Source organism: Eptesicus fuscus, chromosome 21, assembly GCF_027574615.1.
Source record: "Eptesicus fuscus isolate TK198812 chromosome 21, DD_ASM_mEF_20220401, whole genome shotgun sequence".
Lineage (NCBI taxonomy): Eukaryota > Metazoa > Chordata > Mammalia > Chiroptera > Vespertilionidae > Eptesicus > Eptesicus fuscus.
The window spans coordinates 35792308-35812917 of record NC_072493.1 but is presented as its reverse complement, the minus strand read 5'-3'; the positions used below and the strand labels follow the sequence as shown (position 1 = coordinate 35812917).

General features: G+C 48.7%; 1 protein-coding gene across 1 annotated transcript in view; it reads right to left on the bottom strand.

The window, feature by feature from the left end:
* SIPA1L3 (signal induced proliferation associated 1 like 3) overlaps window positions 1–20610 on the bottom strand; it is a 249937-nt gene that overhangs the window by 25024 nt on the left and 204303 nt on the right. The window contains exons 13-15 of the mRNA XM_054710125.1: window positions 18538–18665; window positions 13533–13651; window positions 10393–10820 (exon numbers count right to left, since the gene is read on the bottom strand). Of these exons, the coding sequence (XP_054566100.1) occupies window positions 10393–10820; window positions 13533–13651; window positions 18538–18665 (675 nt within the window). The remainder of the gene's footprint in view (window positions 1–10392; window positions 10821–13532; window positions 13652–18537; window positions 18666–20610) is intronic.

The window sequence follows — 20610 nt, the reverse complement described above, 5'->3', positions numbered from 1 at the left end:
GAGGATTATGGGTTATATAACTGGGGTCATGTTACTATTTTGTACTGTAACTGTGGGGCTTTTAACTTAAAATATATCTGTGATGTAGCTCTTCATTAATTTTAAAGGCATCTACTACATATCAGACACTATTCCAGCTGATCTAATCCAAACCATAGCTCAATATCACAAATTCTGAATTCCTGTGGAATTAATGCTGTAACAAACCTCATGGTGTTGACTAGGACACCCAATTCTTGGGGACCCAACTGCTTACACCATGAAGGCAATTAACTTTTTAATAAAAGTCCAATTCCACTTCAAATAAGAGGTATTTAATGAGAAAATTAATGCCTCAATAAATCGTTTCTGTCCTAGTCAGTTTGGCTTAGTGGTTAGAACATCAGCCTGTAGACTGAGGAGTCATGGGATTGATTCCTGGTCAAAGGATGTACTTTGGTTGCAGGTTTGATCCCTAGCCCCCAACTGGGGCGTGTATCAATTGTGTCTCTCTTACATCGATGTTTTCTTTCTCTCTTTTCTCTCTCTCTCTCTCTCTCTCTCTCTCTCTCTCTCTCTCTCTCTCTCTCCTACCTCCTTTCCACACTGTAAGGATCAATTCTCATCAATCCTTGGGTGAGAATTAGAAAAATAAAATAAAATAAATCCTTTCTGAAGGTCAATTTAGCAATATTAGAGGGGTGGGATTTCTGACTATGGCCTAATGAGGAGATTGGCAAATCCTGGACTCCAAAAGCATAAATTTGACAAAAACAACCATTTTAGCACTCTGTAAATTGACCAACGGCATATAACAAACCAAGATTCATTTATGCTTAAAAAACTGCTGAACTTCAGGTAAGAACAGAGACATCTGAGGCATTTTGGCCTAGGGCTCCTTTCATCCCCCCGCCCAGCTCAATGAACAAGGAAGTTTGGCCACAGTGGAACGTTTGGGATAGTATTAAGCATATCAACATATGTGCAATCAGAATTTCAGAAGAGAGAATGGGGTAGAAGAAAGGTTTCAAGAAATAACAGCTGAAAACTTTCCAGATTTGATAAAAGACATTCATCTACACATATAAGAAGCTCAACAAACCCCAAGCAGGATACTAGTAAATACAAAGACATTCACCCCCCTCAAAAAAAAAAAACAGATGAAAGTCAAACACTAAGATAAAAATCTTGAAAGCATGACCAGAAAAAGGATTTGTCACACACAGAGTAGCAATATAACCAACTGCTGACTTCTCATTTGAAACAATGGAATGGAATGGTATTTTCAAAGCACTGAAGAAAATCTGTCAACCAAGTATTCTATATCCAGCAAAACTACCCTTCATAAAAGAAGGCAAAATAAAGATTTTCGCAGATAAAGACTGAGAAAATGCATTGCTAGCACATCTGCCTAAAAAGTAATAAAAGAGGTCCTCAGACTGAAAGAAAATTACTGTAAGTGGTGATCTGAAGCCATATAGAGAAATGAAGGGTCCAAGATGGTAAATTTATGGGTTAGAATAAAGACTCTATAGATTTGTCTTATTTCTTTTCCAACTTCTTTAAAGACATAAGTTATGTACAGCGATAATACTAATATATTGTTGGGTTTAAAACATACATGAGAAAATAGTACAAAGGAGGGGAAGAGAATGAAACTATAGTGGAGAAAAGTTTTTATGATATATTGGAATTAAGTTAGTATTAGTCTAAATTATCCTGATAAGATGCGTATTACAACTAAAAAATAGCCAAAAATCAAGAGAACCCCAAACAGTACATTAAAATACACTTTCTTAGCACAAAAGAGGGCGTAGAGAAACAACAGAGGAGCAATAAAGTCAGACATATAGAAAACCAAAACAGAAAATGTGAACCCACTCATTAGTAATAATTTCATTAAATGTAAATGCTTAAACACCCCAATTAAAAGAAAGAAACTGTCAGAGTGAATTAAAAAAAAAAAAAAAAAGCAAACGCTCAACAATAAAGAATTTTTAAAAAGCAAGCTCCAATTATTTATATTTTCTACAATTTTAGCAACAGCTATTAATAGGGCCTAGGTTGTGCATCTGTGGGAGATGTCCAGGGAGCCATGGAATATATAACACAGGGAATGGACTCTGTCTATAGTGGTCAGAAGGGCTCCCCCAAGGAGGCAATGGCGTCTGAGCTGAAAACTGAAGGATGAGTAGCATCAATCTAAAACATGAACTCCCAGAAATCAATGCCACAGAAAAGCCTGCATAAGATGGTCACTATGGTGCTGTCTGTAACCAGGAAAAGTTGGACGTGACCTGAATGTCTTTTCATAGAGGATTAAATAGGTCATTACAACCATACCCACGTGATCCAAAACTATGCAGCCAGTGCAAAGAATAAGGTAGATTTCTGTTTGTGGATAAGGACAGATGTCTGAGCTACAGCAAGTGGAAGCAAGGCATGGTGCAAAGCATGGCTCTACTCTTTTTCTTTTTTTAAATGTACATAATATTGTATGATTATGTAACGTTTTTTGTTTTGTTTTTACAAAAAGGAATGTGCATATTTTTCCCAACAGGCCCACCCCACACCCATCCCAGACAAGTGGCGTCAACCAATCAGGATTTCTCCCTTGGGTTGGGTGTTAGGTCACCTTCCCCAAGCAAAGAATGAGTAAAACCAGCCTTCATATATATAAGGTGAGGGGACATTAGGATGACACGCTTAGTGTCTGCCACAACTCACTGGGTCATAAAAGCAACTCACTGGGTCCTGAGCATTATTAAGGGGGGAAAAATAGGCTAGTATAAAAACCAACAGTGAGGAAAGGGCAAATGGTTTTGTGGGACTTCATTAGGGGTGTCCATGCTGGCTTATAATGTAAAATGCCTTTCCTGTTTAAGGGAATGGTCAAAAATATTTGAAAGAACTGGGCTGATACAAGTTTGGAGAAAGATCTCTGGGGGAGCATACACTAACATTACTATATCACTGGATATAGTGATGATAGGGAACATGTACAGAATAACAGTCAAATGAAACTATATAAATGGCACACAGGGCAAAAGCAAGCACCATCTGATACCCCAGTCTCCCTCCTCAAGGCAACCTTGGTCCACCCTTCCTTTTTTCAACAGAGCACCTATGCATACACAAGCACATGTGTGTGAGGGAGTGAGTATCCTCCCAGCCTTTCTTTGTAAAATAAATGGCAGCACATAGTAAGCTTGCTCTGCACTTGGCTTTGACCTTAGTAATATGTTCTGGAGCTCGCTCCATTGTCAGTCTACACAAGGCCCTCTCTCTTCAGTGGCTGCAGAGGGGCCACTCTGTGACTACATCATAAATGATTTTACTCTCACTTTTACTTTCTACAGCACATATTTTCTCTACCTTGTTATCAGTAATGTCAACTTCTATGAGCTAAAAAACATGATTAAAGAAAGAGGGGGAAAGGGTGAACATGCTTTGTCTTTGTTAGCCAGCTCCATCCACTGCGTCTTTAAAAAAATTTTTTTTAAATTGATTTTTAGAGAGAGGGGGTTGGGAGAAAGAGAGAAACATTGATGTGAGAGCAAAACATTTATCAGCTGCCTCCTGGGCACTCCCTACCGAAGGATTGAGCCAGCAACCCGGGCATGTGCCTTGATCAGGAATCAAACTGGCAACCTTTCAGTGCACGGGATGATGCCCAACCAACCGAGACACATTGGCCAGGGCTATCCACTGATGCTTTTGATATGGGTTTGCTCCTCTTCAGGCCCTGGGGCAGACACTAAGCATGTCATCCTAATGTCCCCTCACCCTATATATATGACGGCTGGTTTTACTCATTCTTTGCTTGGGGAAGGTGACCTAACACCCAACCCAGGGGAGAAATCCTGATTGGTTGATGCCACTTGTCTGGGATGGGTGTGGGGTGGGCCTGTGAACTACTTCTGGCCAGTGAGCTGTTGGGAGTGTGTGTGTGTGTGTGTGTGTGTGTGTGTGTGTGTGTGTGTGTTGTCGTCTGCTGGGTGATTTCTGGGGAAGATCTCTTCACTAAAAAACAAACACACAGCCTTGGCCAGTGTGGCTCAGTTGGTTGAGCACTGTCCTGTGCATGAAGAGGTTGCTGGTTCAGGCTCAATTCCTGGTAGGGAGTGTGCAGGATGTAGCCAATTGATGTTGCACTCTCACATCAATATTTCTCTCACTCTCTCCCCTCTTCCTTCCTGTCTCTCTAAAAATCAATAAACTGCCCGGCCAGTGTGACCCAGTGGTTGAGCATGGACCTATGAACGAGGAGATCACATTTCGAGGCACATGTCTGCGTTGCAGGTTCAATCTCCAGTAGGGGGTGTGCAGGAGGCAGCCAATCAGTGATTCTCTCTCATCATTGATGTTTCTATCTCTCCCTCTCCTTTCCTCTCTGAAATTAAAAAACACACACACACACACACACACACACACACACACACAAAAAAAAAACCCCAAAAAACACACACACCAATAAACTATAAAAAAATCAAAATAAAAACAAACAAAAAACTTGCAGAAAACAACACCTCCTCTTCCTCTGGACACTGTGATTCTTTGGTAGAATGGCAGCCTCTTTGAGACTGTGAGGGGAGCTAGCCTATAGTCTGATGGAGGCAGAACAAAAACAGGGAAAGAACCTGGGTCCTTGAGTCAAGAAATTACCCAATCCTGGGGGCCTCCATAATTTGGGATTTCATGTTCTATGAGCTAAGCGTCTTCCTTCAATTGAGCTGGTATTCTCTGCTACTTGTAGACAAAGATATTCCCATGACTGTGCTCATCTTCACCCTGACAAGGCTCAGGACTAGATGGTGCCTCAGGCACGGCCTCAACCAAAAACTATTCTCCTGAATTTCCGTGCATCTCAGTTCAGCCCCTGAGGTGGGCACCCTTTCCCTCACACCAATGGACGTGAGCAGTGCCAGGTGCCCAGTGCTGGGTGGAGTTCCTCACCTGCCTAGCAACCCAGAGTAAACACACTTCCTTTCGGAAGCACCCGTGTGGACAGGTGTCCTCCCTGGGCCTTAGGTGTCCTCCCTGGGCCTTAGCTTTGACCTGAAAAACGAGGCAGCACCAAGTGGTGGATGAGAACATGAGCCGTGCTGCTCACCTGACCCAGGTTCCGATCCCAGCTCCAACTGACACACTGCAACCTTTGCTCGAGTCCCTTCCCTCTGTGAGGCTCAGTTTCCTCCTCTGAGAAATGAGGCAACAACCCACCTGCCTCATGAGCTCATATGTGCAAAGTACTCGCACAGTCTGAGGAACCAGGGATGCGCTCCCCGAGTTGCAGTTATAAAGGGACATGGTGTGTCCAGAGGCTAAAAGCATGGGCTCTGGACTCGGCACGCTCACCCCACCTTCACCCAGAGAGGCTAAGTTATATCTCAGGGAAGCATTGAAGATTTTGTTGGGAGTACAAGGTTTTGTGGCTCCATAGGCGAGATGGAGCAGTCACACAGCTGTATGGACCTGTGCAATGCTCTGGTCTTGATGGGTGGCCTCGGGTGGGTGACAAGCACGAAGGGCACTGTGCTCCTGCCTTCGGGAGGAAGAGCAGTGGTGGAGCAGGAGACTGACAGTACTGATCCCGCCGGTGTGAGCACAGCCAGGCCCTGCTCTGAGCATCTTACAGCTGTCATTTCATTCAGTTAGCTCAGCAACCCCACAAGGCAGGAACTACCACCATCCCCATGTTTCAAGCGGGGAAACTGAAGCTCAGAGAGATCAAGTAACTTTCCCCAAATGATGTAGCTGGGAGGGAATGGAGCCACGGTGCAAACCCAGACAGTCTGGCTCAAGAGAACCTGATTTTAACCATCAGCCTGTACTTTCAATGACAACAGAAGTCACGATCAATATGTAGTTGAGTGATCAGAAAATCTAGCAGCAGCTGATATTTTTGGACCCAGATATATCTCAGGTCCTGTGCTAAGTACTTTAATGGATAATGTCGGTTCATCCACACAGCCTTAGACCACAGAGCCTATCATTACCCCCATTTACAGATGAGGAAATGGAGCCTCAGAGAAACTGATGGAGATCACATGGTCGGTTAGTGGTAGAGCTGTGATCTGGACATAGCTAGAGCCTGGGAAATAACACTGCTCACCCAGATACCCTTAGGTGGGCCCCTGATATCTGACCTTAACTGCAGGACCAATCTCTCCCTCTCTCCCTAGTATGTACCATGGCCTGAGAGTCAGTCAGCCCCCGCATGTGGCTGGAATAACGCTCCAGTGTAGTAACCATGAGTGGCCATATTCCACCCTGTGGCCTGGGAGCAGAAGTGGCAGGTCTTCAGAGAGTGGAGGCAGAGGCTATGGGGTCAAAATCTATGTAGATCCAACCAGCGCTGGCCACCTCCACCACCTACTGCCCACTCACCATCACAGCGGCCTCCTCCTGCCCACCCCCAACACAGCTGGAGGAATCTGGGAATAACCGAGTGAGATCACAGTCCTCCACACGCCACCTGGAATGTCCCCTCTGCCTTCAAGCTTCTTCCATTCTCCCTCCTACTCCCTCCGCTGCAGCTGCATGAAACCTGCTCCCATACCTGCCAGAAACATTTTCACCTCAGGGCCTTTGCACTGCTCTCTCCCCCAAGACCTCTTCATGGTTCCACCTTCCCTGAGTTGGCCTGGGTTCCTCTTCCCTAGCTGACTATGACTCTTAGAGGTCTCTGGCATATGTGACCCCAGTCTCCTGGCTAACACAGGTAGGGTGGGCCCCAATGGATCCTAAGGCCCTCACATTACCTTTTGGGGCTCTGCCCCCAGAAGGGTATCCTGATGATTCCTGCAGCACAGCCCTGGGACGGGAGGCCACGTGCTTCCTGCCTGCCTGGGAACGCCCAGCTGTGTCAGCTCTACATGAAGCCAGAGCCTCTGATCGCCCCTAAACAGCTCTGACAAATTACCCTGGAAACCCAGGAAGGTTTGGAGTGTGTGCTGCCTCAGGAGAGGGCAGGGGTCCAGGTGGCTGCCCGCCTGGGATCACTCAGCCCACTGTGGTGCCCACAGTAGGCGCTGGCGCCTGGCGGTGTGCCTGGAAGCCAGGCTCCCATGACGAATGTCTGGGGGAGAGTCTGTGCACTGAAATCATCAGTGGGCACAAGCTGCTACAGGCTGCAGTGCCTTCCCCAGCAGGGCTGGAGTGTACGAGGGCGTCCGTGTTTGTGGGGCTTCCCTGTTTGAACATGACAAGGCCCATCCCTTTCCTAGCAGCCCTCAAATTTTGCCTGCAAACTCATTCCTTCTACCCCCAAAATGATCTATTTGCCCTAGAGTAGCCCCGAGTGTTTTTCTCCCCAGACCTTATTGCCATTTGGCATGTTAATGTTACATGGTAGCTCAGTTGTCTGCCTCACTCTCTCCAGGAGAATGTCAGCTCCACAAGGAAGTTGACTTAGTTTGACTGTGTTCCCTGCTGTATCACCATGTTGGGAATAGTGCCTGGCACAAAGTGGGTGCTTTAATGGTCAGGCCTGCCCAGTCCTGCTCTCCTCTTCTCTCAAGAATCTCAAGCTCCCAGTCTACAGCAGCCTCCTGACACTCGGCAGTTGGCCCTGACTCTTACACAGCTCGCTGGCACTGTCCTGGACCCTGTCTGTCTCCCTCCTTATGCCCTGGAAGTGCCACTTGTTCTGTCTTCTGATCAGGCCTTCTTCCTTCTCATTCACATTTGGCCTCAGCCCCAGCATAGCACTATCTTTCAAAACATAAATCTGTCTGCACTACCCTTTCTGCTGAAAACCTCCCTGCTGCCCGCAGCTCTTAGGATCAACTCCAAACTCCATAACGTGGCTGAAAGGGCCTTGCATGGTCTGCCCGCTGCTGACCTCCCCAAACTCAGCTGCCCTCTCAATTTCTACACTTGAGCCCCGGGGCCTGTTCAGCGACCTGACGGTACACATCCTCTTTTTTTACCTCAGGATCTTTGCACATGCTACTTGCACAGGGACACCCTTTCCACACCCCATCTTTCCTTTCTTTTCAAAAATAATTGCCAAGACAAGGCAGAGGGAGGGTTCGAACACCGGTGGGCTGATTCTGGAGCTCATACTCTCACCTACCATGAAGCTGTGTCTTTAAATCAACTCATTTACTTTTCCTGAACTTGTCAAGGCCATATCTATATTATTTTATAGAGGATGAGTGGCAACACTTTCTTTAATACTACCCATTAAAGCAAACATACATCCATTTCAAATACATTTTCCTCGGGTACCACCCAAATCACCTAGGACATTTTGGGAAATGTTCCACACTAGAGCCTGGTTGCCTAGGAGAAAACTTCCGGAAGCAGCTTTAATGACTAGATAAGAATGATGTGCAATTAGCATCAATTGTCTGTATGCAAATTAAAGCTTGTAACCGCAGGGCCCTCTTTCCTAGCAGGCTCCCCTCCCATATTATTGTCTTCATTTCTGGGTTCAGTAAATCCTCTCAGACACAGGGTGATTTTATACCCACCTCCTGCCTCAGCCATACTCTACTTCCCAGCGCTGCTACCTTTATGTCAAAGATTTTGCAACCTATAGTTACTCAGGTCCCTATCACAGGCCTGTGCCTAGCACAGGGGCCACCGCAGCAGAGACCTGGGACTCGGTGGGCGCACTTTGACATGTGTCTCAGTGATGACCTGGTTCTCATCTGTCTCACTCACTGGTGGTGGGCTGAGGTGTCTGGGACATAACAAATCCCTAAGAAATATTTGTGAGCAAAGTGAACAGATAAATAAATAAATGAATGAACGAACGAAGGAGCTGTCAAAAGTCTGTGAGTTCCAATCAAAGACTGTCTGTTTAGGGAGGCAGCCTGAGATGGAGACCTGGGACCCAGCTGGGACACTTCTCTCTCCCCACCTTCCCCCTTCTCCGGGGCCCCTTGACTCAGGATCTGTGCACTGAGGCGAAGGGAAGCACCGACTTACAGGCACCCTGAAATCCAAATCGCCACAGAACCACTGTGAAGTCATGACATCACTTCAGGAGGTATCAAGCAGCATTCTAACATTTTAAAAAGACGAGACTAGATCTAAGTGCTTCGCACACCGGCCAAGTATTGTTTGGGAAATTTTTGCTTCACCTTTTTTTAAACACCGACATACACATAAATCCACTGAGGGTTGTGTTAAGGAGGCCGAAGGCAGTGCCTGGGTGCATATGTCCTGAGTGGAAAGAGGCTGTAAGTCTCTGGCAAAGGCATCAGGAAGCCAAAGAGGTAAGGACCCCTGATGGGGTCTGGGACCTGGGCTAGCCCTGCTGAGGAGTGCTCAGAGAAGGGAAGGGAAGGGAGGCTGTGAGGCTGTGGCTTTAGGGGTTCTCCTTAGGGTCAGGCAGCTCAATAATCCTTGCCTGGAGCCATGGACCTCTGAAGGGGCCATGGACCAGGCTGAGCCCTGTGGCTGCAAAACAACTTTTCACCCTCTGCATTTTTCTGAGGGATGGTTCACTGCTTCCATCAGATTCTCAAAGTGTGTGGTTTGGACTCCAGGTTGTTGGTTCCCCAGTGCCTGTTCTTTCTCATTCCCCTGCCCGTCTCTCTAACAATGGTTCTCAAAGTGTGGTCCCAGGATCTACTGGGAACTTTAAAAAAATGCATATTCTTTGGCCCTTTTGACGTACTGTTTTAGGAACTCTGAGTGGGACCCAGTTTCTGTGTTGAACAGCCCTCCAGGGGATTGTCTGGGGACCACTGCATGTTACTGTGCGGCTGGAAGGCTATACCGTGATCTCCCAGACTTCACTGACGCTGGGATGGTCATGTGACACTGCTTGCTGAAGAAGGTTTGGAGAAAGCTTTTGTGTTCTCCATATAAAATGATCTATACAGATGCTGCAATCTTTCCTCTGCCCTCTGCTTCTACGTTCCCCAGGGGCTCCACAGCTACCTAGAGACCAGGAAGTGGCAGCCTGTATAAGGATGGGGGAGCAGGAAGACACAGGGTGCAGCCATGAGGCCCTCCCTGAGCTGCTGCATCAGCCAGGCTCTGTCCTCTTGGACTTTCCTTCAGGGCGCTGTTAAACCTCTGTTTGTTTAAGCTGGTGTGGATCAGGTTTCCCATAACCTCCAGCCAAACACACTCCTATCAGATGCAGTCTGTGACCCCAGGAAGCATAAAAACCATGGGTCTCAGCAGAGGGAGAAGGAAAGAGACAGAGGACATCAGAGACAGATGAGACAACCAGCCAGGGGTTTCTCTCCCTCTATTGTGTCCTTAAAGGCTGATGGATGGGCAGCAGGGGGTGCTCCATGAGCCTCCTAACTCTGTAAGCAAACTCTTGCACAAGCTCATACATTTGTAACCATGTTTCTGGGGCTGGGACCCTGTCATCAAGCTTGTGGGGAAAGTTGAAAGAGGTCAGGATCCCCTGAAGGGCCCGGGCGAGCAGCAGCGCCTTACCTGGTCTGCCTTGATGGGTTGCGACTGCCCCCGGTCAGGCCTGTAGGGGTGCTGGAGCCTGAGTTGTACAGCTTCGGTCGGTAGGCCTGGCTCTGGGCAGCAACCACAGGGGCAGGCGAGACCTCCCTTCGCCTGTCTGCATGGTGGGAATGCCCGGTGGCCTCGCGCCCACCCCCACAAAGGCCAATACTTCCTGGTGACTTGTGTGGCTTGGCAGGCCGAGGTGCCTTGGCCAGTGACATGCAGCTGGGGCTGGAGGTGTAGAGGGTAGTGTCAATGCCGCTGTCACTGGAGCCGCCCTTGGAGAGGGGGTCTTGCTCTGGCTCCAGAGAGTCCAGGGGGTCGAACCAGCGGTCATCGCTGTGGCTGCTGGATGCGTTGCTGGACAGGGTATTGCTGCTGGAATGACTGGAGTACTGAGGATCTCCCTGAAGGCAAGAGAAGTGTCATCTCTAGATTCCAGGACGGGGCAAACCTTCCCTCCCTGGGTCCTACTCCCCTGAGTGTGACCCCTGGAGCCAGACAGCTTCCAACTCTGGTTCCCTCACTTACTGACCATGTTACCTTGGGCAAGTACCTCAGTTTCCACATGTGTAAAATGGGGTTGATACTAACCACTTCATGGGGTCACTTGGGGGGATGGCATTATGTATGCAACAAGAGCTCACAGTTCAAGCTCAACATGTCTAAAACTCAGCTCCTGGCCTTCCCTCCCGAATCTGCCTCTCCCCGTCTCAATAATGGCACCACCATTATTGGAGTCACCCTCGATCCTGCTCTTGATCTCACACCATGCCCACTTCAACAGTAAATCCTGTTGCTAGCATCTTCAAAACTGATTAGAACTCACCACTTCTTCCGGCTCCATCCACTACCTCCCCCAGTGGCCTCTTCCTGGTCTCCTTGCTCCTGTCCATGTCTCAGCCAACCCTGCCCATTGGTTCCCTATTTGCACCCACATCAGTTCATGTTCCTTCCCTGTTTAGAACCTTCCTGTGATTCCATCTCACTCAGAGGAGAAGCAAGAGTCCTCACCAAGGCCCCCGAGGGAACTCTCATGAATGGAATTTTTAAGTCCTGGCCCCATGTTCTGGTCTCTAACTTGACTTCCCTCTCCCTCTTGCTCACTTTGCGCCAGCCGCTTGGGCCTCCCTGCTGCTCTTTGAGCATGCCAGGCACACATCCACTGCAGGGCCTTTGTACCTGCTGTTCCCTCTGCCTGCAATGCTCTTCCCCCAGATGTCTTCATGGATCACCCCTTACTTCATTTAGGGTTTTGACTTAAAGGTCACCTTCTTCAAAGGCCGTTTCTAACCACCTCATCCTAAAGCACCTTTTCCCTTAACTGTGCTTTGTTTTCCTTTCCCAGCAAGAATCAGTTCTTGGTGTTCATGACTTATCTGCTTGTTGCCCCTAATGGCCTGTCTGCTTTGTGAGCACAGGGGCTCGTCTGTTTTCTTTATCACTGTGGCCCCAATGCCTGGCTTGTTGCAAGTGCTCATCAAACACTCACTGAATGAATGGATGTGAAGAGACTGCCAAGTGCTCACCCAAACTATCTCCTTCTGGGCACACAGGACTACTACCACTTTCCCAGCCTCCTTTGCGGTGAGGTGTGGTCAAGGATGAAGTCCTGGCCAAGGCAATATAAGTGACAGTGATTTTTGCTATTTCCATGCTTGGATTACAAAAACTTCCCAGATGAACCTCTCTCCCTCCCATCCCCAGCAGAGGGCTCCAAGGCCCTGAGGGACAGTGGGGCCACAAGATGATGTTAGAGACCAGAACATGGGTTCCTGAATCACCATGTGGAGAGCTGCTCTCTGAATACCTGCACTGAACTGTTATATGAGAAGGAAATAAACTCTTGTGTGAAGTCACTAAGATTTGGGGACTGCCTGTCATAGCTGTTAACCTGCTGCCATAGACTGAATGTTAACCTACTCCCCCCAAATTCCTATGCTGAATCCTAATCCCCAGTGTGATGGTATTAGGAGGTAGTACCTCTGGGAGGTGATTAGGTCATGTGGGTGGAACTCTCATGAATGGAATTTTTAAGTCCTTATATATATCTACCTATTTATTCCTATATATATATTTACATTCCTCATGAACAGGATTATAAAATCCATATGGATATTTATGTCCTTATACAAGGAACCCTAGAGAGCTCCATCACACATTCTACCACATGGGGTGAGAAGGCTGCCTGTGAACTAGGAAACGGGTCCTCACCAGACACTGAATCTGCCTGCACCTTGATCTTGGACTTCCCACCCCTCCAGAACTATGAGAAATAAATATCTGCTCTAGCTGGTTTGGCTCAGTGGCTAGAGCATCGGCCTCCTAACTGAAGGGTCCCAGGTTCGATTCTGGTCAAGGGCACATGCCTGGTTTGCGGGCTCAATCCCCATTGGGGGTCTTGCAGGAGGCCGCTGATCAATGATTCTCTCTCATTATTGATGTTTCTCTCTTTCTCCCTCTCCCTTCCTCTCTGAATTCAATAAGAATATACTAAAAAAAAAAAAAAAAAAGAAAAAAAAATCATTAATATAAGCTAACCTAGTATATGGCATTTTTGTTACAGAGCCTGAGCTGATGAAGATACTTACCATGACTGATGTAATAAATAATGAGGAAAGTGGGGCTTGAGAAGCTGAAGTCATTTTTAAAAATGTATATATTTATTGATTTCTGAGAGGAAGGGAGAGGGAGAGAGAGATAGAAACATCAATGATAATAATCATTGACCGGCTGCCTCCTGCACGACCCCCAATGGGGATTGAGCCCGCAACCTGGGCATGTGCCCTTGACCGGAATCAAACCTGGGACCCTTTAGTCTGCAGGCCAATGCTCTAGCCAGTGAGCCAAACCAGCTAGAGTTGAACTGATTTGCTCTGGATGACATAGTTGGTGAGGGCTGGAGCCAAGATGTGCACCTGGCTGGTTCTAACTCTAGTGTTTAGCCCCTCTGCTCGAGTGAAAGTTGGCAAAGGTAGAGAATGTGCTCACATGTGGAGTTGAGAGGCCCAGGCAGGTGAAGCTGCCTGGCCCATAGCAGTCATGGCAAGCCGAGCAACCAATTAGCCAATTCCTACAGCCCTTACTCCCCAGGGTGAGGCGGTGGGGCCCAGACTCACTTTGGAATGCCTGTTGGGGGAATCTTTGCCTGCTGCATCCTGCCTGGAGGTGTGCTTGCTCCCACTGGTTCCAGCCAGAGCTGAGAGCCGGGCCTGGGCGGGCACATGCCACAAAGGTTCTGCAGGAAGACAGGAGACACATCAGTGGTTAGAGGTGACTCAGGTCCTGGCCCGAGTCCAACCAAAGAATCTGGCCCTAAATATGGTTTGTGATGGAGCCACATCTCTACCAGCTTGTCTGTTCAGCGCACACAGGGCCATAACCCCATCAATGTACGTCTTGTGGGTACAACACTCAGTAATGGAACAGTTATAGAGCTCTTACTCTGTGCTAAGCCCCATTCTAGTGCTTTGCATGGGTGAACTCATCGAAGCCTTACAACAATCCTCCATCTTTATTCCCAAAGGAGATTGGGCACATTTTCATCCTTATTGACCATTTGTATTTATTTCATAAACTAGAGGCCCGGTACATGAAAATTAATGCACTGGAGCCGGGGGGGGGGGGGGGATGGGGGGGGATGCATCCCTCAGCCTGGCCTGCCCCCTCTCATAGTCCGGGAGCCCTCAGGGGCAGGAGGTGACCTGGTGATCAGGGGAAGGTGACACCCCATCACACCTCTGCTGCTGCCATTGCTGGCAGCACAAGCCTCGGTCAGCCCTGGTTACCTGAGCCTCGGGTGGCCCTGGGCAGCAGCCATCTGAGGCTTGCCTGCGCCTCAGGCCGGTCCTGGGCAGCTGGGGGGCCGAGGGGACTGGGGGACTCCGGAGGCAGGCATGTGGAGCAGCCGGGGCTGAGGGGACTGGGCACCGCCATCTTTGAGGGTGGGACAGTCAATTAGCATATTCCCTCCTTATTGGCTGTGGGCGCCGCCATCTTTGCGACGGTGTGAGGGTCAATTCGAACATTCCCTCTTTATTAGATAGGATTACCTGCTTGCATTCTTTACCCAGTTTTCCATGGAATTGACTATTTTTTTTTCATCTTATTGGTATATAGGATTCTTTATATGTATATACAAAGTAGCAATCTTTTGTTGGTTAAGTGAACATAATTTCTTTTTGTTTAATGAAAATGGGATAATAATAAACACTGTCCTACAAGTTGATTTTCACTTTACAATATACTTACATTTTGAACAAGTGCAGGATTGTCTGGGACAGAATTATACAAGTGAAATTGCTGGTTCAAATGTGAAACAGATTTAAAATTGTGATGGCTGGTGTGGGTATAAATTAGTCTAAACTCCTAAAACCAGTGAGCATAAATTGAGCATCTGACCCTAAAAAAACCCACACCAAAACACCAAAAACAACCAAGGAAGGACTAGTTAATATCTATGAATCTTTTAAATGCTCTGGGGAAGGTGGGCCTGTCGGAGGATCACTGCGAGAGCAGCCTGTCTGGCAGAGTCGAGGTGTCACTGCCTGTGTGGCTTTCACGTGGGAACCATGGATATAAGAGAGCAGGGAGGATGGCCACCTGCTCTGCCTCTGGAGATGATTATCCTCTTTGGAGCATCCCACACCCCAGAAGGTGCTGGTCTCCTTGGAGGCGGCCAGCCCATGCTGGGAAACCACATTTCTACAGAGAGCCAAGCCTGTGCCTGTCACATCCAGCCTTAGCTACCACCTAGGACACTGACGATGCACATATTTCTGCCTCTGGCCTAGACTCTCCCCTGACTTCAGACTGGTATATACGGCTGGGCACCTCCCACTGAACATGGTCAAAGCCAGCTCCTTATCTTCTTCCAAACCTGAATCTCTCAGTCTCTCCTGCTCAGTCAATGGCTGCTCTATCCTTTCAGCTCCTCGGGCCAAAAACCTGGTATCACCCTTGATTCCTTTCTCTCTTACCCACATTGAGGCATCAGGTAATTCTGTCAACTCTACCTTCAAAATGAGAAAAAGAAATTAAAACCCCACAAAAACACCAAAAAACTCTACCTTCAAATGACCACGTCCAGAACCCACCCATCTTTCCCCCTCCACTGTCCCCACTATGCAGCAAGAGACCCTGTGATCACCTCAGGCAGATCCTATCCTATCTGTGCACCACACCTTCTGTCCCTGTCACCCCCCATCAGGTCTCTATATGGGCCTTCTACTGTTCCTCCAACACCAGAGTCATGCTAGCTCAGGGTTGTCGACTAGCTCTTCCCTCCTCTGGAATGTTCTCCCCACTGTCTCCTTTGCCTGATTTGCTCAGAGATTCTCCCAAATGCCACCAATTTCTCTCAGCACTATTAGTTCCCCTTGATACTCAGCATTATGGGTGAGACTTATCACTGTCCATCTTTCCCAGCATACTGTCAGGGTATATGCCTGCTTGGCTCACACTGTATCCCTGGTGCTCAGCCTGGTGTACTGTTAGTGAAGGGCCAGGTTCCTTCCCCTACCCACTGCCTCAGTGTCTCTGGGTCTGCCCTTGGCTGGCCCTGAGCCTGGGCCCTTCACTGATCCTCTGAACTGGCCCCCAATGACCTGACTCTCATGCTTCACCCTTCACATGCTGAAACCATGGCCATGCATGAACTTGGGGTAGCTGGTGATCCTTGGGACACCTTCCCAACCTGGGTGCTCTGAGGCTTGAGAAACGACCACACTCTGTGGGTGAGGAATTGTGGGGTAAGGAGGGGTTCTAGAACCCGACAGGCCTTATTTCAAATCTTAACGCTGACACTTACCAGCAGGAACCTCAGCCAAGTGACCACCTTTCTGTGTCTCATCTTCCTCATTTCTAATGGGGCAGTAAAAAGTGCCCATTCTAGCCCTAGCTGGTTTGGCTCAATGGATAGAGTGTCAGCCTGGGGACTCAAGGGTCCTGGGTTTAATTCTGGTCAAGGGCACATGCCTGGGTTGTGGGCTCAAACCCCAGTAGACAGCCGGTCAATGATTCTCTCTCATCATTGATGTTTCTTTCTATCTCTCTCCCTCTCCCTTCCTCTTTGAAATCAATAAAAATGTATTTTAAGAAAAGTTGCCCCATTCTATTGTGTTCCTGAGGTGATTAAATAGGAGGAAATGTGGAGTATGCACACATTGTGTGCATACAACAAGCACACAAAACCCTGTTGCTGTTACTAAGATTATCATCATCTGCTCAGGGCTGGGCAAATCCTGTCTGTCATGGTGCCTGACTCCTCCCAGCCTGAACTGCCTTTTTTTCTGGATTGAGAATACATTCCAGACTTCATGATGCTTGCCCTGATTTTTGGGGGAAGGTCTAGGGGAGCAGGAGAAGGTGTCAGTTGATTTATAACAAGGTCCCAAGGAAGGGACAGGGGACCCGAGCTCTAGGAGACAGAAGGAGACGTAAGAATAATGGTGAGTTTATTTGGGTTCCATGGTGAATGCTGGAAAAATTTCCTCCTCATTTATACTTTAGTGTAATGAGATCACCAAGTAACACTTTTCTCTTCTTCTGAACTGGGCGGGGGTGAAAAAAAAAAAAGATGCAAATCTGTTTGTCTTGGAGCCAAGATCACAGACTTGCAGGCAGGGACAGGCAGGACCAAGGGTGTCGACAGGCCCTGGAGGGCAACCTACTTGCCTGAGTCCATCTGTTTTCCTGGTTTAAGGGCACCATGGGGCTGGGATGCCAAGGACTTCCCTAGGCCACCAGTCCTGGGCTATGCAACCTCTTCCATACCCTACAATGCCTGGGGAAGCTGGTAGCGTGCTGACATGGTCATCCTGAGCTGCCTGGAAAGTCTGGGAGATCCCCTAAGCTGACATCTCCACTCTTCCCCTCTAATGTCTGATAGTAATTTCACTGGTTTTCTTTCTTTAGAATCTGCCCATTCATCTAGTGGTTCTCAGACTTCAAAGGGGCAATAGTTTGTTATGAAAAATTATGTTGAAAATATTCATCTTAGTGTATGCACCCATGATAATCATTACATATAGGAGAATAAACAGATGAGAAGATGCTTAGTCTCCTCAGGCACCAGAAAAGTGCAAATTAAAACCACGATGTGCTGCTACTACTACACGGCTGAAACGAAAAGGTTGGTGAGGACATGGAGCAACTACAACTCTCAGATGTCATAGGTGGGTGTGGGAAATGGTTTGTCACTTTGGGAGAAGGTTTGGCAGTCTCTTATAAAGTTAAACATATGACCCAGCGATTCCACTCCCAGGTCTATACCCTACAGATGTGGGAGCCTGTGCTCACCAGAAGCCAGACACAGCGCTCATCCTCAGCCGCACCAGTCCAAGCAGTGCCCAACTGGAAACCACTCAAATGTCCATCAGCATGAGGACGGAGCAGTCAGTGGTGGGTCATTCAGATAACGGAATGAGAACGACTCAGAAACTGTGTTGCTACATACAATCACGTGGCCACCTTTCACCAACATGATACCGAGTAACAGAAGCCAGACTCATGCATTCAGCATGAGTTCTACATTCTGTACACATGAAATTCAAAACTAGGTAAGACGAAGTTGGGCTGTGAGAAGCAGGACGGGGTGGCCTGTGCAGGGTGTTGACTGGGAGGGGCCCGGGCCAGGTTCTTGCTCTGGGTGTGGAACATGGCATGCTTGCTTTGTGACATGTCATCACACTGGACATTCATGCTTTGGGCTCTTTTCTCGGTATGTGCTGCACCTACGTAACATTCAAGAATATAAAACAGGAGGGTCTGTGCAATGAAAAGCCTCAGAACCCAGTGGGCTCTGCTTCCCGAGCACCACTCTTAGTCCTTTTCAACTCTTTCCTCTGCGGTTGCCACCTTCACGTCACACATCTGTACTTGAATCCTGACTGACAATGTTGGCAGACACCCTTCTGATGCCCTGTCTGGGTGGAGAAGGATCTGTCCCGTGGTCCCCACTGCTCTGCTGGGCGACCTCTCTAATCCATGTGTGGCCCCCTCACAGCTTTCCTGTGTGCTTTATCCATCTGCCAGGAGGAGGGGTGTCACCCGTCAGGCTGTGTGAGTAGAGATCCTGTAGGGTGATGCGGGAGGGAACAGCTGGCCCAGGGAAGCCTTCCCTACCTGGCTTCTGGCGCTCCATCGTGCTCTCCTGGCTGGTCAGTCCACCTGAGGAGGAGTCCCCGCTGGATGTTCCGTCGTGGCCAAAGTGGGGATCAAACGACAGCAGTGGGTGTGGGGCGGCCGCATACCTGCAGGGGAGTGAGAAGAGGCAAGTGCAGGGTGAAGGGCTGGTGTGTCAAAACCACCTGAGAGCTAGTCTCCAGTGGGTTTTAAGCACAGGAGAGCCCAAGTGGAGGGAGGCTAGATGAGGCTAAATGTGCTGTAGCCTGAGGGAGGAGGCCAAGGAGCTGCTGGTGGCAGGGAGTGATGGGCAAGGAGGGGTTCTCCAGGGAGGAGGGGTAGAAGCCACTTAGGCGATGGCCCTACCCACAGGCTTTTCAGGGGCCCTGTTTTTTGGCTGTAAAATGGGGCCTGTCTTGGGCTCCCTCACTCTGGTGGGGAAGAGCAGGGTAAGGCAGTCTATGTGTACACACTGGAGCCCTGGAGCCAGCAGGTTGGGGTTTAAACCTCACCACTGCCTCTTGCCCAGCCAGGCAGTCAATTTTTCAACTTGGAGCCTCAGTTTGCCTAGTTGTCAAGAGATGATCACAACAGCCTCTTTCTTGTGGGACTGAATGACATCCTGTATGCCAGCACTTAGCCTGAGGCTGACACATGACCCAGGGTGAGCTGGGACAACTGGCCTCCGGATTCTGTGGAGGAAGGCACTGTGGGAGAAGCTGCGGACTCAGGGCTCCGAATGAGGCCTTACTAGCAGCATAACTCATCGGTTTCCGTTTTCCCATTTGAAAAAAGGGATAACATTTTCTACCACACTGGGTGTGGAGCAGGTGAAATAGAGTGATCTCCTAATCAAAGATTCTCCTGGAGGCTGGCTCTGCACACCCACAGGCCGCGGTTGAGATTTAAGAGACGTGACAGAAGTCTCACCCTGGGCCTCAATCCCAGCGGCATTCTCTACGCCCTGGAGTGAATCCGATGAACACACCGCCTGATGTCCATTCCACCACACATCAGAGCCCGTCATGAAGGAAACCAGCCTTGCCTGGGGTTGGTTCAGGACAGGCAAATGACACAATTTTGGCCACTGAGATGGGAGAGGGTGTGAGTTATTAAGACTCCCACAAAATATTCTGGCTCTCCACCTGGCAAGCAGGTGGCAGGACTACACTGCCTAGCCCCTTCAGATTGGCCGGGTGGGCTGTGTGACTAGATCTCGCCGATGAGTTGTGAGGGGGATGACTAGGAGGTGGCGGTGCCTGTGTCCTGAGAGGTGTCCTGCCAGCTGGCAGGGGGCTGCAGTGTGGGTGTGAAACAAACCTTGACTGATATAAGTCACAGAGTTTCAGATGTCCGTTACTCAGCATAACCTGACTGAAACGGCGCAAGTCCACTGGGGCATGGGGGAGAGCTTCTGAGAAAAGTCTTTTGCTCTTAAGGGAAATGATGAGGAAAGATGGCCTCTCTTCTTCATCCAGGCATTGCTGGGTCCAGATATAACACCATGAGTCTGTGCTGCCCTCTCACGACAGCCTGGAGATGGATGAGGCCAATGCCGAGGGTGGAGAAGAGGAGGCGGAGGAACCAGGCCCTCGATAATGCTGTCACAATACCTGATTAAGCCTCCCTGAAGCCTGTTCTGCCTCTGAGCCTCCTTTTCTGTGAGATAATAAATTCCTACAATGTTTGAACCAGACAAATTTCAGTCACTTGCACCCCACGGACACAGGCCCTGTACTCTGGGGGTTACTGAGCCTCTACGTGTCAAGTGGATGCTGACATTCCCCATTCGGCTGCTTGTGTCTATACCTGCAGACTGGAAGGGTGATAAATTGGGACCCCCAACATCCCAAACAGAAGTTAGCTTCTCCAGGGTCGTCTTGCCAGCCACAAAGCCAGGGTTGCCTCTGCAAAGACAACTCCAAACCCCTAGGCTTCAACGCTGCCAGGGCAGCAGAGCGGTGCTTCAGTGGTGCACTGGATTTTCTGAAAACTCAACCCTCCTCGCCTCCCCAGAGTGTACATATCATCCCTGCCCTCCCAGACCGTGACTTCTAATGCCTCCAGGAAAGG